At 34.8% G+C, this 27,166-nt stretch overlaps 1 protein-coding gene across 2 annotated transcripts in view; it reads left to right on the top strand.

Annotated features, from left to right (window-relative positions):
• The first annotated feature begins 1,399 nt into the window (after window positions 1-1,399).
• Window positions 1,400-27,166, top strand: part of LCMT1 (leucine carboxyl methyltransferase 1) — a 98,213-nt gene continuing 72,446 nt past the window's right edge. The window contains exons 1-5 of one of the 2 annotated variants that reach the window (XM_051967313.1): window positions 1,400-1,697; window positions 10,729-10,820; window positions 11,472-11,593; window positions 17,641-17,717; window positions 25,058-25,119. In XM_051967313.1, the coding sequence (XP_051823273.1) occupies window positions 1,594-1,697; window positions 10,729-10,820; window positions 11,472-11,593; window positions 17,641-17,717; window positions 25,058-25,119 (457 nt within the window). In that variant the 5' untranslated portion in view covers window positions 1,400-1,593. The remainder of the gene's footprint in view (window positions 1,698-10,728; window positions 10,821-11,471; window positions 11,594-17,640; window positions 17,718-25,057; window positions 25,120-27,166) is intronic. The other variant, XM_051967306.1, reaches the window with a different exon arrangement.

A 27,166-nucleotide genomic window follows, 5' to 3' on the forward strand; every position in this document is an offset into this window, starting at 1 on the left:
ATTTATGCATCGCCCATTTCCCATGGCCAGAATGGTCACCATTTCAATGGACTCACTCCACTCCAGCCCCTGCTCATATTTTGTCAAAACTCTTCTTTTCATTCAAGAAGCCTTCTACTCCCAGAAGTCTTTTTGCACCTTCCCTCCCCCTCCACAAGTGCTATTTTCTTTACATCTCATAGCACATCTAGAGCACTAGAAGTACTTTTCTTCACTTTCCAATGGCCTCCGCAGTCTGAGAAACAGTGACGGGAGAAGTTCTGGATTAGCTTTATTAATCCCACCAATAATCTATGTAAACAAAGGCATGGCTTCTCTATTCTCCATAAGAAGGGGGTTGGGTCCATAGAATACATGAGGTTCTCCATGTGCTCTTGTTCATAAATGATACAGAAGTATTATACGGAAGATGCTAGAAAACTTCTGTGAAATCTGCAGTAATGAAGAGACTGGCCTACCATCTACATAGAAAAATAAAGTGAATGAAATTACACTTTGTCCATTTGATGACGTGCTATCGCTAGCACTTAGCTCACTATATCCTGTATCCCAGTTATTCATATGCTTGACATATTAGAGTAAAAGCAGGGCAACAGAGTTAAAATAGTGCTAAATTCAAATTCTGCTTCAGATACTTACCATATGTATCTGGTCAAGTTGCTAAACCTTTGCCTCAGATTTCTCATTTGTAAAACTGAGAGCATCCATTCCACAGCATTATTGTGAATGAGGTGGATATGTAGTATACAGCTACCTATAGCTGTGAACTATTATAATTATATTTTTGGAACGCTAGTGTATCTTACTATAAAGCCTCTTACACATACATATATTAATACATATTTATTAGAACAAAATTCAAAGCACTTTGTAAATAGTTTAAAAATTGTTAATCTTATTATTTGTGAAATGTCGACAATCATACCTTAAATATTAATAATGCTGTATATAAAGGGTTGGGTGAAGAATTTGTGTATTTTGACATTAAATGTACATGTAAATTGCATATAAAAATCCACTTGTTACTTGTGGCTTAAAAAAAAAATCAGATAGGAACACTATCAACCTACTAGAGAACAGCATTTTTAGCTGGGTCTCTAAGAAAAGTGTCTTGTACATTTTTGTATATTTAAATATTAATAGAATTATAAAACTTCGGAATCCTATCACCCTTTGGGTGGCCTCTTACTAAATAAGGGGAAAGGGGAGGGAGAAATCAGTCACCTGGCTGGAAAAAGAGAAACTACAATCCCCAGAAGGCATGGGGCCGGACCCCTGCGTCCAATTGCTCCTCCCTAAGCGCCGTGCGCAGTCTTTGTCCAATAACTACCTCCGGAGAGTCCGTGTGAGGAGCAGCGGTCCAATGAGCATCTCAAAAGAGGCAGGGTGAGGTGGAGCCAATGAGGGGGCCAGTTGCTGGTGGAGGAAGACGCCCGAGAACGACTTCTGGGCGCCCATTCCGAGTGGTCAGCTCTTTCCCCACCTGCTTTATCCCGGTCTGGGAGTCTATGTACCCACTTGGGAGCGCGCCTCTGTGAGCGCGCCCTGAAACCCACCCTGGAGTCTAATGCGGAGACCGAATTGGAGCCTCCCATGGCCTCCCGTAGCCTCCGGGATCCCCCTGTCTCCAACCCAGAGAGCGACACGGGGGACGAGGGCGTGCGCGGCACCTGCGATGACGCCTCATTGTGCAAGAGGTGCCTAGGGACCTGGGGACCCGCTGGGCCTTCGGGGTGGGGGTGGGGAGCGTGGCATCGGCGGCAGTGCCCGCGAGTGTGGTGGGAGGCGGGGCTGAGGAAGGGCGGGGCTGGGCGGGGCTGGAGGGAGCTGTCCCGGGCGGCCTCGAACCCCGCGAACCCCGCGCACCTTGCAGGTGGTCCTGGGAGTCCGGGCTCCCAAACTCACCTCCCTGCGCTTCTTGAATATTTTCGTCTGTAAAATGACGAATTGAACCCGCGCCATGCGAGAACTAAAGCATCAGAATTTCCGAGAAGAAAGGGACCTCGGCTGCCATTTAGTCAGACATCCGAATGTAAATCCCCCATTATGAGGCACCAGACGAGATTATGTTTAGTCCGAAGTGTGGGAACACATATCCAACCTAAACTGCCCATGCCACCCTCGGTCTGCCTTAATCACTGCTGGGTTTTCTCATTTCAAGCCTAAACTTACTTTTTTGCCACTTTTCACCGAGTGCACCTAATTCTTTCCTCTGGGATCAAACATAACAATTCTGTCCCCTTCCCACTTTCAGATACTTGGAGAAAGACGTCATCATCACTTCAGCCTTCTTGTCATTGTGCATGGACTCAAGAGTCCTTTAATATGGTATCCTCTTGATAATCCACTGATTTATCAGTGTCTTTTCTAAAATGTGTTGCCAGAACTGAGTATAATATTTCTTAATTGATCTGATTTGGGCAGGATACTGTCTTCTTAAGCCTAAAATACTATCTCTTGAGGTAGTTCAAGGTTGCGTTCTCTCTCTTGGCTACTTTTATCACACTGTTGACTTAAATTGAACTTGTAATGCGCTAATTAATCTGTCTAGCCACTCATTTCCCATGTTTTAAGTAATATCTTGATCTCAAATATGACATCATGGGAAAGTGTAACAATTTCATTTTACAGCCAGCCCAGTTTTTTTTTTTTTTCTGTCAATATTTATTTGGATCCCAGCTGTTATCTAGTATGTTAGCTAACCTTTTCAGTTTTATGTCATAATAGTGTGACCTTAGGCAAGTTATTGAAATAATAATAACAATAGCAGTTTCCTCAAGGATTGTGAGAAAAAATATATATGTAGTGATTTTCAAACCTTAAAGTGATGTGTAAATTATAGTTTATGAGAGATGGAGTGTGGATCTGTGATTTTATTTGTATAGGGAGATTCCAGGTGAAACTTCCCTTACCAGTGCAGATAGACATCTTTTATGAAACTTAGTATTAGAAAGTTCCTTAGAACAGTTGAGTGATTAAAGGACTTGACCAGGGTCACATCACATTTTACATCTAAGGACTTGACTTCAAGGCCAATTCACTGGTCCTTTATTTCGTGTTTTCTTTTCCTAGCTGCCTCTTTTTAGCTATATTATCTGCGAATTGAATTGCATTTATCTGTTTATTCAAATAATGATCAGAATGTTTAACAGTTATGTGCACACTCCCTTTCAACTTGATATGGAACCATGGGTGACTATTGGATACTTTTTGAGTCCTGCCATTTAATCGGTGACCAAGTGACTTATCTTATTTTCATTTTATGTATCTTATGAGGGAGTCTGCACTGACTCCCTCATATTTTCACTTCCAAGCTCATTTTCCTTGCAGAAAAAACAAAAATACAGTAAAAATTAACAGCTCTGTCTCCGCCATGTATCACTTATTGTTCTTTTTTGATTCTCCTTCCTCCAACATAATTCAAAATACACATGCAAACCTTTTTTTTTTTTTTTTTTAATTGTTCTTGGCTAGCTTCAGTTCATTTTGAAATTCAGAAATCTTGACATCCGTTTTTGGTTTTTTTTTTGACATTCTTTTAAGAAATATTTCTTTTTGTTACCATGAACTTGACAAAAAATATCTGTGTACAAAGAAGAATGGGAAAAGATTACATATTGAAACCATGACTCTTTTGTGCAACATTTGAAAAAGTATATAATTCAATGTTTGTTTTAAAGGTCTCCTACTTAAATTCTTTGTAATCTTCTTTGCTTCTATCTGTTGTAGGTATTTTTGAAAAATCTTGTTTGATTGGTGAATTCTCTTTGAATTGATTTTAGAGAAATTCTATTTTTCTTATTTCACTGTAATTATTTCCTCTTATGTTCCCAGATTTTAATTGTAGACTTGGACTTGTTTGGAGTTTTTGATCATAAGGTCCCTGATAGCTCTCAAAGTCTGTGGTTTACTGCATCTGGCATTGGTAATTGGGCCATTCTGTGAATCTTGGTGATTCTTTTTTAAAAAATGAGATTCTCAGATACTAAATCTTGGGTCTGAATGGGATAGAGTTGAGTGGGCAATAGAATCAGAGAATCTCAGGAACCAGCTAATCTAGTTTGTATCCAAATAAGAATTCCTTTTTCCAGTTCCTTTAACAAGTGGGTTATCTAGTTAACTACTAGATTTGAAGTAGTTTGAAGATTTCCTGATCAGTGGAGGTCTTTTGGATAGCTTTTATTGGAAAATTTTCCATCTAATGTTGATCTCTAATTTCTACTCAGTATTCCTAATTCAGTCCTCTGGGGCCAAGCAATACAAATCTTTTAAAAAATAGTTTTTAATTTATATCTTTTGGTTTGGGATAGACTAAATTTCTCCTTTTAAGATTCTTCCCTCTCTTTTCTCCCAGAGATCCCTTCTGTATAAATTAAAAAAAAAAAAAAAAAAAAAGGAGAAAGAAGAGAAAAAATACCAGCAAAACTGATCAGTACATTGGAAAAAATGTACTTGTGTGTCCTCCCTCTCCATAAAGGAGGGACCAAGCCAAAAGAAGATCATGGCCTTTTATTTTAGGGCCATGGTTATTCTTTGTAATTTTGCAGCATCTTCTGATGCCAAGTCCAGTGCTTTATTTCATAGAATCCGTGCTGTCTTTCATTGTAAGTAGGTTGCAAGTATTTAAGACCTGTTTTCTTAATAAAGTAAATTGAATCTTTAGTCATCTTATTAAAAGCATTTATATGGCATTTTAAGATTTGCAGAGTTCTTTACAAATATTTCTTTTATCTTTACAAAAATCACGGGAGTTAAGTGCCATTATTATTCCCATTTTACAAACTGAAGCAGCAGACATTAAGTAATTTGTTTAGGGTAAGTAAACTAGGAAGTGAGGATGTGGAATCTTCTGGATTCCAAGTCCTGTGCTCTGCAATGTAAATAATTTTGGAGAGAATCAGAGTAATACTAGTAAATTAATAATAGCTAGACTTTACATAGAATGCCTGGTAGGTGCTACACACTGTATTAATAACCACTTTGCAAATATCTCATTTGATCTTTAACACAACTCTGGGATGGGTGCTATTAATTATCTCTCTTTTTCATTTGATGAAACTGAAGCACACAGATTAAGTGGTTTGCCCAGGGTTACACAGTAAGGAGTATCTGAGACTATACTGCACTGTGTACTAAAGAGCTGTTAGTGGCTGGAGTTTTGGGCCTGCAGTCAGGAAAACATGAGTTTAAATCCAGCCTCTTACAAGTTTACTGTGTGACCCTGGCCAAGTCACTGAAATTCTGTTGCCTCAGTTCCCTCATTGTAAAATAAGGATAATAATAACATTCACCTCCCAAGGATTTGAGAATCAAATGAGATGCTAATTGTGAAATACTCAATTAGTACATAGTAAGTGCTTTACAAATGTATGGTATTATTAATTAATTATTATTATTATTATTACTACTACTACTAGTAGTGTTATCATCATGATCATCATCACTGAATGTAGAATGCAAGGTTAGGAATTTAGTAGTATGAAGTTGGGTAGAGTTGGGGCAATACCTCTCCAAGAAGTATGTAGCAGCTGCCTTCCCCACAGTTGACAAGATGAGGATCCTGATAGTAAAACCCGCTTACCTGAGAGATTCACTAAAACTTGGATTATCTTATTCATGGTACGTATACATTTGGACTCAAACGTATTGTTTGAGTACCTATAAATGCTCTCAAAAATTCTTGCTCTAGATTCTATTGATGTCTGTGGATTGGACACTGCTTAATGCTGTGAAAAGTTCAAAAAGAAATGATATAGAATATGGTTTTTGCTCTTAAAGAACTAACACTCTCATGGGACAGGCTGAACTTTAATATATAAAACAGTACATCAGCAATCATTAAATGGTTATTGTCTGCCAAGCACCAGTCATGGAGGCAGAATGTTAAATTGTAGTACCCACAATAAATGCAGTTGAAGTTCCAAGACAGGAAGAGCATAGAGTAGTCATATGCAATTTTTTGGGACCCCCATGGATCATAGAACGTCAGCCTTCCTATCCTCTACTAATCTCCTGAAATCTGTTCATGCTGAAATAGAGAGAAAAGGCTTCAAAGAAGAGATGAGAGAGAACCTTTAGAAGAAAAGTAGATAAAGGTAAAGAAAGTTAAACCTAGATAAAGGAGAGGAAATAAGAGGCATTTTAGGTGTGAAACACATTATTAGCACAACCTTGGAGATAGTTTTTAGTGTGACATGGTTAGCATTTGGTTTGTGAGTAGTTTTGTCTGATCATACTCCTTTCCAGGTTGTATGTTTGGAAGTAGTAGAAAGTAATGTTGGTTAGAAAAGGTAGGCCAGGTGTAGAGAGCCTTGAAACTAATTAAATAGAAGGTTTTGAATGACTTGAAAGGAGAAGGAAAAGACCACACATTTAATCTATATCAAATTGCTTGCCTTTTCAAGGAGTAGGGTGGGAAGGGAGGAAGAGAATTTGGGACCCAAAACTTTTTAAAATGAATGTTAAAAATTGTTTTTATGTGTAATTGGAAAAAATAAAAAAAAATTTTTAAAAGTAAAGAGAAGTTAATAGGGATATGTGGAAGGAAATTGTGAAGAGTAGCCTGATAGAGATAAACAGTTTATGTGTATATGCATAATATACATATGCACACACACACATATACATCCATAAATGAATTGGGGAGAATGATGGGGGGAAAAAAGGCTCTGATGTACCAGGCGATGTTAACACTTTGTGAGATGGTCCCTACCTTGAAGTACCTTACCTTCTAAGATGGGAGATAAGAATGTGTGTTACATGCATACAGACATATATAGTATATACAGAATAAGTACAAGGTCTCTAGAGAGAATTTACTGGTAGAGAAAAGAAGGTTAGTAAAGTATAGAAGCTATTGCTTGAACTGAATCTTAAAATTGGCCAGGGATTTTAAAATGTGTAGATAAGAATGAGGTATTTTTCAGACATGGAGGACTGTCAGTGCAAAAGGTCAAGGAAAGAGAAGGAATGTTGGGTGTGTATAATATTGAATAACTTAGAATGTCTGGATCACAAGGCATGGAAAGAAGACAAGAAAGGTAGGAAGATTGAAACAGTTTAAATGACAGATGAATTTATGTTTGAAATTAGAGATAATAAGTATTCGATGGAGTTTGAATAGGAAGATTACATGATCACATCAAGTTTTTGAGAAAATCACTGAGGCAGCTAGGTGGTGCAGTGGATAAAGCACCAGCCCTGAAATCAGGAGGACCTGAATTCAAATTTGGCCTCAGACATGTAATACTTCCTGACTGTGGGACCCTGGGCAAGTCACTTAACCCCAATTGCCTCTGCAAAAAAAGAAAGAAAGAAAATCACCTCCTGCTCTGTATGCTGTATTCTAGCCTCTGTAAGTATAATCAGTTCCCCAAGTCTAGAATTCCTTCCTTATCCAAAATCCTACCTCCCCGTTTTGGGGTGGGAGATGGGAAGCTTTCATGGATAACTGTTTGACAGTGTCAGATGCTGCAAATTGGTCAGAGATTGCAGATTGTGTAGACTATTGGATTTGGCAAATTGGAGATTATTTTGAAAGAAAATTCTGAAAGAGCAGCTTCAGCATAATGGTATATCTAAATTGCAGCACGTAAAAGAATGATATATAAGAAATGGAGATAAATTCAAGAAGTTTTGTAGGACATTTCATGAGATAAAATTAAAGGATATTTTTTTATTAGGATAATAATGATCAACTTTTATGTAGCATTTGCAAATTTTAAGTTTTACAAAATGCTATACATGTTATTTCATTTGAACTTCACAACAGCCCTATGAGCCTGGTGCTGTTTTTTTATCTCCATCTTACAGATGGGGAAACTGAGGCCGAGAGTTATTAAAGTGACTTACTCATACTAGCAAATATTCTAAAGATGAATTGAACTCAGGTATTCCTGACAACAATTTCTAAGCCCAACACACTATTTCATGTACCACTAACTTCCTCATTTAGCTATTTTGTTTAAAGATTAAAGAAAATTGATGATGAAATGGAAGGCTCTTCTGGTGAGGGAGAAATTGAAGATACTCATTAGAGAGGACTAATTTTAAGCATGGAGCTCTTAGAGGAAGTGGCCCTGGAGTACTAATATAATAAGTTTTTGTTTTCCATTTGAATAAATATTTGTTGGAGTACAAGGAGTAACCACTATGTAATGATAGTTTGGGGATTGCTTATCTAGAAATAGATTATAATTAGGATATTATAATAAATTTAACAATTTTTATTGTCCTTTAGTTGTTCAATTATGTCCAACTATTCATGACCCCATTTGGGGCATTTTTGTTAGAGATTTTGGAGTAATTTGCCTTTTCATTTTCCAGCTTATTTTATAGATGAGGAACTGACACAAACAGAGCTTAAGTGAATTGCCCAAGGTTACACAACTAATAAGTGTCTTGAGTCTAAATTTGAGCGTAGGAAAATGAAATTTCTTGAATCCAAATGGGGCAAATTATTCACTCTGCCACCTACCTGTCCCAAATTTAACAATAGTTCAGACTATATTTCATTTTAAAAATAGTCTTTCTTCAAGCAGTGTCTCTACTGGACCCAAAAAGATTTAAAAGGGCAAAGAATCCACATGTACAAAAATTTTGGTTTCTTAACTTTTTTTGTGTCATATTGTCAAGGGAAGCCTATACATTTATTTTCAGAAAAATGTTTTTAAATGTATAAGATAGTTACAAAGCAAATCAAGTTTACTGATTATGCTCTTATCAGAATATTAAAAATGTTCACAGACCTCCTAAATAACTCCTGTAAATCTAATGTGACATAAGTCTTGAAAGCGTTAATTCAGTGTCCAAAAATATCCACATTCCTAGACCTAGTGTTTGCATATGAGGAAATCTGGTTTCACAACATTTGTTCATATTATTATTATGATTTTCGCTAAGGCAAATGGAGTTAAGTAACTTGCCCAGGGTCTCACAGCTAAGACATCTTAAGTGTCTGAGGTCAAATTGGAATTCAGATCCTCTTGACTTCAGGGCTAGTGCTCTATCAACTATGCCAACTAGCTGTCCCTATTTATTATTTGTTCATATTAGAGTGAGCTAGATATAGGAAAGAGAAATGTCTTTTGAACAAATGTATTTTTTTTAAACAATACTTTTTATTTTTCAAAATACATGCAAAGATAATTTGCAGCATTCACTCTTGCAAAACCTTGTGTTGCAAATTTTTCTCCCTTCTTCTTCCTCTGCCCCCTTCCCTAGACAGCAAGTAATCCAGTATAAGTTACACATATGCAATTTTTTAAGCATATATCCACATAAATAATGCTGCACAAGAAAAGTCAGATCAGAAGAGGGAAAAATGAGAAAAAAACACAAGCAAATAAACAACAACAACAACAAAAGGTGAAAATACTATATTATGTTGTGATCCACATTCAGTCCCAATAATCCTCTCTGGATGCAGATGGCTCTCTCTATCACAAGTCTATTCAAACTGGCCTGAATCACTTCATTGTTGATAAGAGCCACATCCATCGCAGTTGATCATATAATTTTGTTGTTGCTGTGTACAATGTTCTCTTGGTTCTGCTCCCTTCACTCAGCATCATTTCATGTAAGTCTTTTCAGGCTTCTCTGAAATTATCCTGTGATCATTTCTTCTAGAACAATAATATTCCATAACATTCATATACCATAACTTATTGAGACATTCCCTAGCTGATGGGCATCCACTCAGTTTCCAGTTCCTCGCCACTACAAAGAGGGCTGCCACAAATATTTTTGCACATGTGGGTCCTTTTCTCTTTTTAATGATCTCTTTGGGATATAATCCCAGTAGAGACATTGTTGGATCAAAGGATATGCACAGTTGATAGTCCTTAGGACATAGTTCCAAAATGATCTCCAGCAGTTCACAACTCCACTAATAGTGTATTAATGTCTCAGTTTTCGCACACCCCCTCCAGCATTGGTCATTATCTTTTCCTGTCATTTTAGCCAGTCTGAGAGGTGTGAAGTGTTATTAATTTGTCTTAATTTTCATTTCTCTAACATTTAGAGCATTTTTTTCATATGACTAGAAATAGGTTTACTTTCTTCATCTGACAATCGTCTGTTCATATTTTTTGACCACTTATCGGTTGGAGAATGGCTTATATGAAAACAAATATCTTACTAGAAACTTAACATTAAACAAAGTTGTTTGGTTAGTAACTATTTACATATAAATGAGAGACACCTCTTCCTCTGTGTCAGGGACTTGGGGAAAGGATGTGTTTAGGAGTTACAAGGTATATACATGAAGTATATGCATATATATGTCATACACACACACACACACACACACATACACACACACAAGGTTTATGCATAGGGAATTTCATGCAAGGTAATGTGAATTTAGTATTTAAAGTATGGGAATACGGATAGTGAGAGTATTAGGGATAAGACTTTGGACATTTAAGAGAAGAATAAGTCTCGATTAGGAAACTTAGTGAAATAGAGATGGATGAAAGAACTGAGGAGAAAGACTTAAGAGCTAGTTTGAATTTATGATCTCCCAAGTAAATTTGGTACTTCCTCTACTTTTAGCAGTTCTCGCTAGTAAGAAAACAGAACTACTGAGAAAGTTGACTTGATTTTTTTTGTTCTCGGATGTTATGTAATTTTCCCCTCAGTGGCATTAACTATATCCTGGACATCTCAAATCCTGGCACTAAAGTTTTAATTATTTTTACTAAATCTCCTTCTTGTCATCTCTTTCAGGTTTGCTGTAAGTATTGGCTACTGGCATGACCCTTATATTCAGTATTTTGTGAGACTGTCAAAAGAAAGGAAGGCACCTGAAATTAATAGAGGCAAGTTTACCATCATCAAAAGTCACTTTTAAAGCTTCTTTTTTTGCTTTTGATATTATTATAAGCATAGGATGGAAAACTTAAATAATGGCTAAGAAAGTCATCTATCATCAGGTAAAGGAAGGGGGGCCAGGTAAGAAATGTTCTTTAAAATAAGCACTTAATGTTTCACCAAACTTTTAGACACAAAGATGATATTCTTAGGAACTCTCATTGGGAGTGCTCTCTGGTTTGCAGAATATTTGTGTGAGTTTGACAAGTTGGTTTTTGCTAGCTTTTCTGTAAACATAAATTTTCCATTTATAATGAAAATACTTAGATCACATGGTTTGAGGTAAAAATAATTTGGTTAATTATTAATTTATCTTGAGTAACGTAATAATAACTAAAATATTTTATAGTAATATCTTTGAATTCATAATATATTCTTAATTCCTGATATAATATTTGTTTATTTGGGCTACAATGTCTTTGGATGAACATTAAGTTTTTAAATCTATTTTTCCCCCCATAAACTCTTCAAATATATTTCTGTCCCTGAAGAAAAAGTCCTTAAGACAAAAAAACGCATCGTTTTTTAGCTGTTCTGTGGATCTCGTATGTTTTGTTTGGGTCATTTGAAGTAATTTTATTTCTTTGGAACTGTCATAGGATACTTTGCTCGGGTTCATGGTGTCAATCAGCTGCTAAAGGCTTTTCTAAAGAAGACAGAATGCAATTGTCAAGTTATAAATCTTGGTGCTGGTATGGATACTACATTCTGGAAATTAAAGGTGACTGAAGTTTGAATGCTTGGCATGGCCCCTTTTAGAAGTGACATGTTTCAAAGAATGACAAGGCTGAGTATAATCACATACTTTACACCTCCTTAGGATTGATCACCATTCTGTGACTTTGAAAGCACTTTCATAGGTATTATCTCATTTGATCTTTACACTGTCCTTATCATGAGGTGCTTCTGTTCTCATATCTGAAACAAAATAATACTTCAAACTATAAATGTTCATTGAATGAATGAAACTCCTTTTTATAGGGGAGGAAGCTAGTATGTAGAAGTTATTTGACCAAAACTCTAAATTCTCTAAGGGTGTGGATGGGTTTGTTTTTTGTATCTTTTACAGTATAGTGCATGTAGAAAGTACTTAAATAGTCCATGAATATTGACTTTTTGCCCAAGCTATCTGATATACTTTTATTATCTCAGTTTCCTTGAAGAAACATTTGAAAATTTTCCTTTTAAGTTTTCTTGGGCAGACTAAAATATCCAGTGCCTAAATTCACCATAACATCATAGAGATAAAGATGAATTTTAATACTTGTTAAAATTTATATTCCCTCACTAATTTAAAAATTTTTTATTGTTGCTATGTTTTCCTATTTGCAGAAATATTCTTCCCAGTCCCTTTTCATGAAACTATCCCCATAAAAAAGAATTTAAAAAATGAAAAAAAAAAAAAAAGCGTTCAACAGAATTAACTAGCACATCAGCAAAATCTAACAGTCATATGTAATGATCCACCCACATCCATGGTTTTCCTTATCTCTGCAAAGATTTATCATTAGTTTTAAAAATTTTTATTGATACCTTTGCAATACAGTTATTTTTTAACATATACCCTCCTGACCACCTCTTTTTTAGGTAAAAATAGTCAAGTAAAGCCAACCAATACAATATCCACATTTATCTGTATATTCAATATTTGGCATTGGTAGTTCCTCCTCTCCTGTCCCCACACCTTCCCCTTCTCCAACCACTTGCATTTTCTACCCATAAGAGAGAAAAATTGGTTCATTATTTGTCCTTTAGATTCATTATCGATTCTTGTTTTTAATTGTGTTTCATCTGCTTTTTTGTGTGTCTGTTCATTCACAATACAGTAGTTGTATGCATTATTCTTTCTGGTGATTCTTACTTCATTCTGCCTCAGTTTCTTTAAGTCTTCTCGTGTCTAAATTCCACTTTATTACTTTCATCTTCATATTTTTAATCCATTCTGTACCTAATCAGAGCACTAAATTTGGAATTAGAACGCCTGCTTTCTGGTCCTAGCTTCATAAGTGACTAACAGTCAGTTTTCTTCTCATTTATTGTCCTCAAGTTCCTGAGATATAAAATGAGGAAAATAATACTGCCTTAATTCAACATTGTTTTGTGATTAAATGAAATAATATGCATTAAAATGCCTTGAAAAAAGTAAAAGTTTTGTAAAAAGCTGAAGTATTAAGCTAAAATGTTCACTGGTTGTCTGAGTTTCAAGCCTCCTAAGACCTTTCTTTATTCAGAAAATCAGTGAATTTGTAATTCTCTTCACTATTTAACTTTTTCCCCTTCCCTCTATTTATATATCCTACTTTTTTGATTGACCAAAGATGTACCTTTCTTTAAATTATCTCACTTTTGTAAACACGTTTTTTTCTTCTTCTTAAGACAATGTTTTCCATCAGTTAAAAATATCTATTTCAAGCCTATTAGTTGTATGACCTTAGGCAAATCATTTTTCCTTTCAGTTCCTCAAATAACATAAAATTTAACATACAGGCAGTTTCTGGCTGTTTTTAAGGATTGTTACTTTGGTGTTATTATGTTATCATGTCTTAACAGTAATTGTTGCTTCTGACATGAACAGCATTTTAGTACATCATCTTTAGTGGGTCACACAAACTTTCCTTTTGTTATTCTAAGATGATAATTGGACTGATTGCTCTATTTTTTTTTTTTTCTCTTTTGAGTGGACTCAGAAGAATGCCTTTAAAACCTAGAAGCAACATTGTTTAAAGAATTAGAATGAAAAGAGTAGGAATTAGGAAGCCTTAGTTTTGTCTCACCTCTGCTGCTAGCTAGATTTATTACATTATATAAATATATTGCACTAGATAAGTTACAAATTCCTGTTTTTTGGTTCAGTTGAAAGGTTGGTAGTACTGAAGCTGAGATTTAAAAAAAAATCTATACTTTGGACATTGGATAATGGTGGAACAACTTTGGAATTGACACATATACCTGCTTCTGGGCTAAAATCAGTTTGAGGATTCAACTATGACCAGGAGAAAACTAAGCTCTACAACTCAGGCAAAGTGATTGAGGCTCTGTCTTGAAGAGGAATGCTGTATGCTTCTTCCCACAGTTCCTCACTGGGCCCACTGTGACATTGTACATCAGGTCTTCAATGGGTATCTGGCCCCAGACTGTCTGCTCAGATCTTGTTGCCTTAGCACTCCCTTCCTGGGACCTTTTGTTCTCCCAGCTTCTGTGGAGTGAACTCTGGGGAATGAGCCCCCTCTCTCTCTCTGTCTCTGTCTCTCTTTTTCTTTCTCTCTCTCTCTCTCTCTGTCTTCTGACACTTTAGCATACACAGTTGGAATTGCTTCTGTGTCTCCATTCCCATTCCAACTGTTTGTGTCTCCACAACAGATTTTGCTCTAGTATGGGCTCTAGGTATTGCCTTGGTCACTCCCAAAACAAGAGGGCAACATCATGTTAATGCTACAGCACATTACAGCTCACAGGTAGACATTTGACAATGGAAGAATTGAGACTTAGACAGGAAAGTGTCTTGGACAAAGTTATGTAGCTAAGATATTGGAGAGACTGGGTTCAACCCTAAGCCCATAACTTTTCCCAGTATCACTCTGCCTGCTTAAGTAACTAAGAAGATACCCCCAATTCTAAGAGTCTGTAACTCATTTTTAGGGAGGGAAGCTTCACTCCAGAGATATTAATTACTTGTCCCAAGTTCATAAAGTCAGGGGAGAGTTTGGCCTAGAACTGAATCTTTTGATCCTCATCCCTTTTTTTTTAGACCACCTCTCACTTTAACTGATTTTTTGCCAACAAAAAGCTAATCAATTATGAAGCAGTAAGAAAAGGTTTTGTTTGCTCTCTATGATTATTAAAACTAAAAAGAAAAACAGAAGGGATTTAATCTGTACATAGGAAAAATTCTTCTCCGTGCATAAATTATGCCAATTCATCCTCTCCTCCAGTAGATTTCCTTTTTTGTCATCTTCATTCTCAACTAATCTTCAGTCTCTATCTGTTTGTTGATCGCTTCCCTATTATCTATAAATATCTATAAATATGCCAATATCTTCTTCATTCTCAAAAGAAATCCAAACTACTATCTATTGTCTTGTCTTCTGGGCAGGACAGGAAACTGGAGATCTGGAGATGATACCTCCACTTTCCTTTTTCTCACTTTCTTCTTTAACTCTGCCTTCTTCCTTCTGACCTTATCATTCAACTGAGATATCATTCAACTCAAAAGAGACTAGCGATTTCTTAATTGCTAAATCTGTTTTTTAATAGTTGCTTTTTATTTTTCAAAATACATGCAGAAATATTGCAAAACCTTGAGTTCCAAATTTTTCTCTCCCTCTTCCCACCGTTCCCCTCTACACAATAAGCAATCCAATATATGTTAAATATGCGCAATTCTTCTATGCATATTTCCAGTTATCATGCTGCATAAGAAAAATCACATCAAAAAAGGAAAAAATGATTAAAAAAAACTAAAAATGTAAGAAAATAACAAAAAAAAGTGAAAATATTATGTTGTGATTCACACATGGATGGAGATGGCTCTCTCCATCACAAGACCATTGAATTGGGCTGAATCACCTTATTGTAGAAAAGAGCCAAGTCCATCACAGTTGATAATCACATAATCTTGTTACTGTGTACAATGTTCTCTTGGTTCTATTCACTTCATTTGGCATCAGTTCATTTAAGTTTCTCCAGGCCTCTCTAAAAAGCATCTTATTGATTGTTTCTTATAGAACAATAATATTCCACAACATTCACATACCATAACTTATTCAGCCATTCTCCAACTGATGGGCATCCCCTCAGCTTCCAGTTCCTTGCCACTACTTAATTGACAAATCTAATGGCCTTTCCTCAATTCTCAGGCTGGGTATCTTGATCTCTCTGGAGCTTTTGACACTATCTACCATTCTCCTATACATATTCTGTTTTCTCTATATCTCTGTGACACTGTTCTTTTCCAGTTCTCTTTTCTTACTACTTTTTTTCAGTCTTTTTGCTGGATCTTTATCTTTGTTGTGTCTACTAATAGTGGATATCCCTTAAAGTTTCTCTTCACCCTTTATACCATCTCATCAATTCCTGTGGGTTCATCTCCGTTCTTTTCATGGTTCTCAGTTCTATGTATCCAGTCCTGTTGAATGTCTCAAAATAAATATCCTTTAGCATCTTAAATGCCGTGTAACCAAGACAAACTCTCTCTTTTCCCAGCTTCCTTGTTACTGTTGAGGACATCACCAGGCTCCCAGTGATCAAGCTTGACATCCTTGATTCTGTACTCTCCCTTCCTTCATCCATTGTATTGCAAAGTCCTTCAATTTTTCCTTTGTAGCATATTTCATAGATATCCCATCTCTTTCCTCTAAAGTCAACACTATTCTGGTATAGTTCCTCATCCTTTCATGCTCAGATTATTGCAGTAGCCTTGGTTGATCTCTGTTCCTCAAATCTCTTCCAAATCCAGTCAGTCCTTTCATTTGCTTATAAATTTGATTTCAGTTATAAAATTGATATATTTAAAATACAGGTTTGACTGTGTGGTTCCTCATTACTTCCAGAATCAAATGTAAAACTTTCTGTTTGTCTTTTAAACTCTTCATAATCTGGCTCCTTCCTACCTTTGCAGTCTTCTCATATTTTTCTCCTCCCTCCCCTTTCCATGTACTTTGTGATGCAGTGACCTTGGCCCCCTTGCTCTTCCTCATTCAAGACACCTCCATTTCGTGATTGTATTTCTGCCGCCTGGTGGTCGGTACCTTCTCACATCTGTTTGATGATTATGGGGGATTCCTTTGGGACCCAGACAAACTCCTGCTATTTTGAAGAAGTCTCTACTGGTCCCCTTGGTGCTAGTGATGTCCCTCTGAGGGGCAGTTATCTTCCCCATTATATTGTGACCTCCTTGATAGCAGCACATATCTTTTGACTTTCTTTGTATTCACAGTGCTTTGCACATAGCAGTCATTGAATAAGTAGGTGCTTATCTTCACTTGTATTAATAGTTTGCATTTTCTAGCTTTTCACAGTTAATAGATTATTTTCACCTATATTTTATAAATGAGAAAAGGAAGTCTCAGAAGGGTAAATCAGTTCTCCTATGGCCTGGGAACTTATTTTAGGTTCATTGCTTTTGTTGCTATGTGACATCTGCCTCTAATTTAGTTTTTATTTGCCTAATGATAGTTTATCTTTGAGATCAGCCATTAAAGGAAATTTTGAAGTCTTTCTATGTAAACATTTTAAGCTTGTTTTAGTTTATTCCTTCAATTAGCTGGAGAGGGCTAGTCCAATTGGTTCTTTATATTTTTAGGAGTCTATGAATTGATAAAGTTCTGCATTTTCAGCTATGAAAATTATTAAAACTAACACTTCATAGTTGAGCAAGATGCTATGTTAAAAGGTCCTCTCATCTCAAACTCCAAATTTTGAGCAGATCCCTAGGGCCAGATCATTTTAAACGTATCAGGATTTTATTTGGAAGAGTTTGGATTCTGGTGCTATCCTCTTGAAATTAGGGCACAATTTCTTAATTCATTTCTTCTGGATACTTTGCTGTAATATGTTAAGATTCAGTTCAGTTTTTAAAATTAGTTTTACTTTACTATTTGACACATACTTTCCTTGTAACTGGGGAAAACACAAAGAAGGGAGTGGAGAGAAATCAGTTTGTCCTTAAAAATATGAAATATTATAAATGACAGAAATGAAACTGACTTCTTATTTTATAGTTGTTTAAATTGTTTCTTTTGTATTTATAAAATTTACTTTTCTTTTCAGGATGAAAATCTTCTACCAAAAAAATATTTTGAAGTTGATTTTCCAATGATAGTCACAAGAAAACTATATAATATCAAGTAAGTCTGATTATAAGAAACAACAGCAATAATTCTCATTTACATCTTAAAAGAATAAGAACCATGTAGAATGTAAAACAGTAACCTACAAAACTTTTTATATAAAAGTTCTATAGTGCTATCCAGAAGAAGTTTCACAAGATAAATTTTAATAGTTATCAAATTGAGGTAGGGGTGGGGTGGTAGAGGGAGGAAAGATCACACAGAAATAATTTGAATGATTATATGCTAAGTTGTATGATACTGGAAAAAGATATGGACACTATAGATATGGGGAATAGAATCAAAGAATGAAGGAAATTAAGCAGCCACTTGCTTGGATTTCTCTGAATTCTCAAACTTTTGTACATTTCCATTAATAACAACTACACAACAACAACAACAACAATAACTAATTAGCATTTATATAGTACTTTAAATTTTACTAGATGCTTTGCAAGTTGTATTTGATTCTCACAACAGCCTTATGAGATAGGTGCTATTAGTAGCTTTCATTTTACCAATGAGGAAAAAATGAGAAGGGAGAGTTTGGGCACTTGCCTAGGTCACTCACTGGATCTGGGTCACACAGCTAATGTATGAAACTGGATTTGAATTTAGGTTTTCAGATTGCAGATCAATTATTCTATGAACTGGGGCCACCTACCCATCTTATTATACTACCTATATCACTTTGGAAATTATAGTGGAGCCAAACAGAACATTGGGAGCTAGTCTTAGCTTGGCTGTTTCTTAGTTTTCTTATCTGAGAAAAATAGGAACATCTTTAAAAATATGTTGTAAAAGATAAAATAGGATCAAAGTGCTTTCAAAATTAAGTTTCATCATAAATGCAAAATAGTGGGAATTATAAGGAGGATAATAAAATTAATGAAGATTAAACGTGGGAATAGAGGGTGTTTAGTTATGAGGCTTTCAGGCAAGAGGTGGTTTTAGAGTGTGGATTTGTTATTCTGATTTAGTTCCAATTCTGATTTAGATCCAGTTCCAATAAGCTTGACAAATGTGTTTGTGCAAATTTGTTAGCTAATTTTAAATGACGATTAGGGAAGGTGTTATGTATAAAACATTGGAAGATTTAATATTATTTATTTGAATTTTTTTAAACATCTTATTTGTTTCTACATTTATTCCTCCCCATTCTCCTGCCCAGAAAATTGTTTTTTGTATCAAATTTTTTTTTTTTTAAAGAAAGGGAAAAAACATTTCAGTAAAATTAACAGATATATGATTCTCTACCTCAACAGACTGGATGGAGGTACATTTTTTTATTCTTTCTTTAGTGTATTATGAGCTTGGTAACTTTAATTATAGTAGTGAAAAATCTTTATTTTCAAGCAGATTTCTACAGTAACTAAAAACAAATGAAAAACTGAAAATAGGGATGTAAGATTTTTTTTTTTTTTGGTTTTGATTATATAATTTTTTAAAAAAATTTTTATTTAATAATTACTTTATATTGACAGAATCCATGTCAGGGTAAATTTTTTTTACAACATTATCCCTTGCACTCATTTCTGTTCCAATTTTTCCCCTCCCTCCCTCTACCCCCTCCCCTAGATGGCAAGCAGTCTTATATATGTTGGATATGTTGCAGTATATCCTAGATACAATATATGTTTGCAGAACCGAACAGTTCTCTTGTTGCACAGGGAGAATTGGATTCAGAAGGTATAAATAACCCGGGAAGAAAAACAAGAATGCAAATAGTTCGCATCCGTTTCCCAGTGTTCTTTCATTGGGTGTAGCTGCTTCTGTCCGTCATTTATCAATTGAAACTCAGGTCTCTTTGTCAAAGAAATCCACTTCCATCAAAATATGTCCTCATACAATATCGTTGTCGAAGTGTATAATGATCTCCTGGTTCTGCTCATTTCACTCAGCATCAGTTCATGTAAGTCTCGCCAGTGGGATGTAAGATTTTTGAAAAATTATTGATATTTTTACATCAACTACATTTTCCAAAGTATCTTTCCTCTCTCTTTCTCTCAGAGAGCCATACTTTCTAACAACAACAGTAAAAAAGAGCATAGTACAGCTCAGTAAAACTAATCAACAAGTTCAATATGTGTCATTATATGTAGTGTTCTAAACCTCTAATCCCTTTATTTCTGTGGGGAAGATGCTTTTTCATATCTTTTCTTTGGAACAAGCTTGGTCATTATAATTTAATAGTATTTAGTTTTGATTGCTTTATTATTAAAATGTAGGATCTTAATAAATACAATATAAATATACTGTAACATCTCATTTATCCATCATTTTTGGGAAATAAGATACTTTTTTTTTCTATGATAAATGCTGGAAATTATTCATATGTTTTGAAAAAAAAGAAAAATAAAGTGTAAAAACAGAGTATACTTTGATCTTCATTCAGACACAATCAGTTTTTTCTCTGGGTATGGATAGCATTTTTTATAAGATAGTCTTTTAAAAATTTCCTTATCAACTTTATTTAGAATAATCTGAATTATTTCCTTCAACATTTATCATGTTTCTGCTATACTACATTCAGAAGATCCAGAGGCAAAAAATTAAATGGTTCCTTCTCTCAGGATCCTAATAGTTATACTAGTGGGGGATAAGTTCTCTCTCATACACACATGCAGGTATACACATATAACAAGATGATGTTTATATATAATATTACATATGTATAGTCTCTCTATACATGTTTTCATATTTGTATGATGATAATAATAGGACAGGAAAGGTGTGTCAAGTTAACAGTTAATCTGGAAAAGATTTGAAGGTTTAATAGATTTTAAGCCCAGTCTAAACCAAGTGTGATAGGACTATCCTAAAAGTTAATCCTAATGTTAGAATGAATCAAGGCTAATAATGTCTAGAGTAAGGAAGCATTCCAGTGTTCACCGCCCACATCATGTATCATCTACAGTTTTCTGTTCTTTTCATTGTACCACATTTTAGGTAGGACATTGATAAGATAAAGATGACCGGAATGTTGAAGAATGATATTTTGCCATAAGAGAATCTAGTGATAAAATTGAAAATGTTTAGCCTGTAAAGGAGATAGATAATTTTCCAGTAGTTAGAAGATGGTCATAGGAAGAGGAAATAGACTTACTATGCTTATCTCCTGAGGACTTGGAATAACAGGAGAATGTAGAAGTATAATTGCTCTCAATATAAGGAAAGACTTCCTAATTATGAAAGCTATCCAGAAATGCAATTTGAGGAGCAAGGTAATAAATTCCAGAGATATTGTGGAGGTAGAATTAATAATACCAGGTAACTGATTGGCTGTGGAGGGCCAAGATGAGAATGTTGAAGAAAAAAGAATAAGAGATATCTTGAGTTTTACAAAACTTGATGTCTGGAAAGATAGCGGGACCATTAGCAAAAATAGGGAAATTTAGAAATTGGATGAATATATGATAATTGATTCTGTGAAGCCCAATGAGGTCACCAAAGAGTAGACTACAGAGAATAGAGATCATGGCTAACTTTTTTTTTTTTTTTTTTTTTTACCTTTTTTTATTATTATTAAAGCTTTTCATCTTTAAAATATATGTATAGATAATTTTTAACATTCACCCTTCCAAAACTGTTGTGTTCCAAATTTTCTTCTCTCTTTTACCCCTACCCCCTCCTCTATACAGCAAGTAATCCAATATATGTTAAACATGTGCAGTTCTTCTATACATATTTCCACAGTTATACTGCAAAGAAATATCAGATCAAAAAGGGAAAAAGTGAGAAAGAAAACAAAATGCAAGCAAACAATAACAACAAAAAAATGAAAATACTGTGTTGTGATCCACACTCAGTCTCTATAACTCTCTCTGGGTGCATATGGCTCTCTCTGTCACAAGTCCATTGGAACTCTTAATGAAGGAGAGATCCTTACGCTTAGTTATTGGGAGAGGGATGAATTTTCAGCAAAGAAAATCGAGAAAAATTGGGAATGCAGCAGGCTCTCAGGGAGGAGAGCCTGAAAAGCGCAGAGTCACAGAAGTTGAAGGGTAGTGGGATTTTTAAGGGAAGTAGGAATAGTATTTTGATTTAACAATTATGAGATGGTGGATAACCTAGACAATGCTGGAAACTAGATTTCAAGGAGATGAGAATTGAGTGATCAGTGAAGAATTATTAGGTTAGAATGTAAACTTATTGAGGACAAGGATTGTTTTATTTTTGCCTTTGTTTCTGTAGTGCCTGACCCAGTTAGGCTCTTAAAAAATATTTGTTGGTCGATTTACTGAAACATAACCAGGAAATAAAAATAATTTCTCAGTAAACTTGATTGTAAAAAGAAGGAAAAAATAAAAGATAGTAACCTCATGATGAATGTTTTAAGGATAAGGTCAACCTGGGATGCCTGAGAGCAATATTGATGGAGCAGATCATTTCTCATTGGAAATGAGTGAGACAGAGAATGATCAAAGAGCAGGCTGGCTCCCAAGAATAATGAAAGGGGATCTCAAGTTGGAAGGTACTTTTAAAGAACACCTGATTCAATCCTTTATTTTACAGGTGAGGAAATTGATGCTCACAGAATTTAAGCCCATGATTTTACGTCTTGTAAATGTCAGAGATGGCATTTGAACCTAGATCTTAATTACAGGCTCAATCTTTTATTGACTATACTATACTGTCTCTCAAGAATTGAAGATGGGAATGCTTTGAATCAAGAACACAAGTAGTACATCTGGCCTTGGTAAAAAGAAGCATCATGGGAAAGTGAATAGATTATTTTATTTGGAGTCAAGAGAGACTGGATTTAGATACCAACTGGATGACAGTGGGTGAGTCATTTAGTTCACATAGTCAGAGTTTATTAAGACACTGTTTTAGGCACCAGAGCAATAAAGATAAAACAAAATGACTCTTGTCATTAATAAAGAATTTATTCTACTGGAGGATCTATCCTGAAAACAAATAAGTTCAGTGAAAGGCAAATTGAGGTGAGAGAACATTAAAACTCAGGAAGGACTTCTCTGAAGAGAGAGCTCCTCACCTGATCTGAATCATTAGAGAAGACAAGGACAAAGAATGATTTGTACAAATGTCTGACTAGAAGATGAATGAGTTCTTTTTTTTATTTTTTTTAATTTTTATTTTTTAAAATTTTATTTTATTTAATAATAACTTTATATTGACAGAATCCATGCCAGGGTAATTTTTTACAACATTATCCCTTGCACTCGCTTCTGTTTCGATTTTTCTCCTCCCTCCTTCCACCCGCCTCCCCCCCAGGATGGCAAGCAGTCCTTTATATGTTGGATATGTTGCAGTATATCCTAGATACAATATATGTTTGCAGAACCGAACAGTTCTTTTGTTGCACAGGGAGAATTGGATTCAGAAGGTAAAAATAACTCGGGAAGAAAATCAAAAATGCAAATAGTTCATATTCGTTTCCCAGTGTTCTTTCTTTGGGTGTAGCTGTTTCTGTCCATCATTTATCCATTGAAACTCAGTTAGGTTTCTTTGTCAAAGAAATCCACTTCCTTCAGAATACATCCTCATACAATATCATTGTCGAAGTGTATAATGATCTCCTGGTTTTGCTCATTTCACTTAGCATCAGTTCATGTAGGTCTCTCCAAGCCTCTCTGTATTCATCCTGCTGGTCAGATGAATGAGTTCTTTTCTGAGTCTCGGTTTCCTCATCTGTATGATAATATTGGTACTAAGTACTTGTCTCAATAAGTTGTTCATCTCATTAGATATATATGAAGGGCTTTGCAAAATTTAAAATCTTTTAAGTTAGCTCTTTTATTCTTCAAGGACTGGAGCAAAAAGGGCAAAAATAGAAGAGTCTTAAGTCTCTTGATTTTTTTTTTTTTTTTTTTGAGTAAAAGTGTGAAGGAAGATGCATATATATATGGCTTCTGTTTTCTTCATAGAGGAGAGGTAGAGTCCTCTGCTGAGGAGATGTAGAGAAAGTTGTAGAAGATTTGAGAACAGAAGAGAATTTGGAGCCCTTACTCTCGGAATCAACTATTTAGAACTATTTAAATTTCTTTTGTTGTTCAGTCATTCAGTTGTGTCTGATTCCCATGGAGTTTTCTTGACAACATTCTGGAGTGATTCTCCATTCCCTTCTTCAGTGTCTCCATTTTACAGATGAGGAACTAAGGCAAATTAAGGGTTAAATGACTTGTCCAGAGTCACACAACCTAGCACATATCTGAGGTCATATTTGAACTCAGATCTTTCTGATGCTAGATCTGATGCTCTAGTCACTGCACTAGTTAGGTGCCCACAAATTACTTTTAGTTAGAACTAAGTTGCCATAGCTTGCATGGGAATCATAAAACAAGCAAACAAAAACACATACTAGATGTGTCCCTGTTTTACTTTTTCTTGACCTCTCTTATCGAAGTATGGTACTTTTTGGTATTTTGTTTGCCCTCAATGCAAATCTTTAATCTGCTATCAGGATCTATCAATCATTGTTAACACAGGTTAAAGTAATTCTTATGGGAGACAGAAATTAAATTTATTTCTGACAATCAAGTTGAATAAACTAGAGGGAGGAATAGTGTTGAAAGTATCCCTAAAACAATATCTTTTTGAGAAGACAAAAAAGTAGATAGATGAATGTTAAAAAATATTTATGCAGGATTACTATTAATATGTGTTGTGAAAGATCAACAGAGATGAAGAACTGTTCAAAGGACTGGGAAGCAGGCACCACCATGGCCAATTTCACAGATTAGAATTTAGTCAAAGAGAAAAAGGCCAGTGGAGATTAAATGTACTTCTTTTGACTGATTAAAAAGTAGCATGAAAGCAAATATGATTGTTTAACTCACCTTTTATACAAGGCAGATGTTGGTGTGTTGTTTTTTGTGAAGAGGTTAAGTTGGAGTAGGAACACTGCCCTGCGCCTTATTTCAAATCAGTTCAGGAATGTTTTTTCCATATTTTATACTGAGAGAAAGCAGAATGTTTAGAGAAATCCTTGAGAATTGACATAGATACTTTTAAGATGTAGTTTTCTTTAGATATGTAAAATTAAGAAATAATTTGGAAAACAAAAGTATAGTTAGAAAAGGCTTGTAAAAGTAATCTTGGACTTCTTTAAGCATGAGCCCTTTCTGATAAGCCTTTGTGTGATTGTTATTTCAGTGTTACAAATCTTAGTTTATCTAAGCAGGCATCTTTTTCTGAGCTTGTTGAGAGCCAGGAGAAACAAGAAAGCCCATTAGAATGATCTTTTTTTAAAAAAAAATACTGTAAAGTATTCTTTGCTTTTTAATAGTGAAGTTTTCCTTGTTTCCAGTAGAGGGCAACTCTTTAAAATTGAAGTTTTCAGCTTTTTTGTATATGCAAGGAATTTATTTTTCTCCTGTCCTTTTTTTCCACAGAACCAAATCTTCTCTATCAAAACCAATCCAGGAATTAAATTCAGAAGAATCTTTTCTACTAGGCAAGTAAAAACACATTATAGTATTTATAAAATTCATTTTTATATTTTGAAATTTACTATATTTGAATGGATGTGTTTTATTTTGGTAAATATAGTATACTTATATTTGCCCAGCCTTTCTTGTGCTTCTGGGTTCACAAAAGCTTTCACAAAATCTCTTTGTACACAAATATAGGTTATTATGTGAATGACAATATTATATTGACAGTTTTGGTGAACATAGAATCTGCTTTTGAGACAGTCCCTTTTCTGCCTCTCTTGCCCAGAAAACAAATTTGCTTTTTTCCTAGGACTTTCTTACATACTTTAATCAGAGATTTAAAATCAAGGTAATGGAAAAATGATATTATTAATTTATGTCATTGTTGCCATTGTGATACAGTGTAAAACAGGATTTGGAGTTGGAGAATATTGACTTGCCACTTATTATCCATGTGTCCTTTGACAAGCTACTTAACTTTTTTAGGTCTCAGTTTCTTCATCTATAAAATGAAGGGGCTGGATTAGATGATTCTGAAGTTCCTTCTGCCTCAAAAAAAAATCCATGATTTTTGTCCATTTCTTATAGTAAAGTTTAGTAAGATAAAGTCATATAAACATTTATTAACCTAATCATTTCAGTCTTTGCTTTTCCCATTTATTGTGCCAAATGTAATGTGATATGTGTATGATTGTGTATGAGAGTGAATGTGTGTGTGTCGGGGTGTGACAAACTTATACACACAATACACATACAAACTAACTTTGGATTGAAGCTGACTGGGTGGTGTATAATTATATCTACAACTATCTCTGTGTCTTTCTGTTTTTCTCCCTCTTAGGGAACTTATCTCAGAGCCAGGAAGACTTACTGTACTTCCTACTTCTGGCATCTACTGGTTGTGTGGTCTAGGCCGTATCATATTCTAGGCAAATCTCTAAAATCAGTTGCAGAGAAAATGCCAGATTGCATTGATAGAAAGTGTTTCCTCATCTGAGAGTTCCTCATCCTGCACTTAACAAACAGTGTTTATTGACTGCCTGAAACATAGCAATGAAACCCAGAGGTCTCCCTCTGCACTTTTATTTTCTTTAAGTCCATATAATTAAAATCATGTATTACAGTAAAAAATATGAAGATAGACCAAAGTATCAAAACTTCATTGTATGTTAGGATTTCTGGGATTGAAAGTAGAGAACATAAAGTTGAAATTTTTAGACAATCCTTAGAATCCATATTAAGGAATGCCATGGTAATCTGTGTGTAGTTGGTGCTTTTTAATTATTTTTATTTGATACATATGTATGCTTGGTACATTTTACATTAAGAATATGAATGATTCAATTTTTCAGTTTTTAGAAGGCTTTTCTGTAAATAGATGAGAAACCCTTTTAGTTAGTGTAAAACTGCAAATTATTCACATTTGACATTCACCTTTGTCTCTTGTGTTAAAACAACTGTTTCTACAGTGGTTACAATATCTTTTAGTCCTATATTTTTGTACTTCTGAATATAATGAAAAATTATATTTTGTCTTCATCTAGTCTTCTGGTGTTCTCATTTTGTAGCTGTACAAAAATTCAATAGACTGATTTTTCTTTCATGACAAGAAGTTATATAGATTGACTTTTTACAATAGTAAGATCTGATAACAGGGGAACTTAACAAACATCAATAAAGTGTTTTTACTAATAAATAATGATTTAGATAAACCTGCTCTTACAGGCACATACTTTAATCCCCAGTCTATTCATACATTCCCACATAGACTTTTAGAGGTAGCACATTCTGTGTTCCTCTGGTACAAATAATCCTCATATTTCAAACATAGCCAGTTTTATGTAAATTACTGTTCATGCCTAGTTTCCCCAAATTTTTTATTTTACTTTAAAAAATTATTTTGTTTTGTTTTAAATTGAATAATCATAAAAACAATAAAAAGCACATAAATTAAACAGTGCAATATTATGTAAAAACATTGGTCTTTGGCAGACTAGTGCAAAACTAAGCATGCCAAAAATTATTTTGTGTTACGCCTTTTTCCAAGTCTCTTCTTTTTTTGACTTG

This window comes from Antechinus flavipes, chromosome 1, assembly GCF_016432865.1.
Source record: "Antechinus flavipes isolate AdamAnt ecotype Samford, QLD, Australia chromosome 1, AdamAnt_v2, whole genome shotgun sequence".
Classification (NCBI taxonomy): Eukaryota; Metazoa; Chordata; class Mammalia; order Dasyuromorphia; family Dasyuridae; genus Antechinus; species Antechinus flavipes.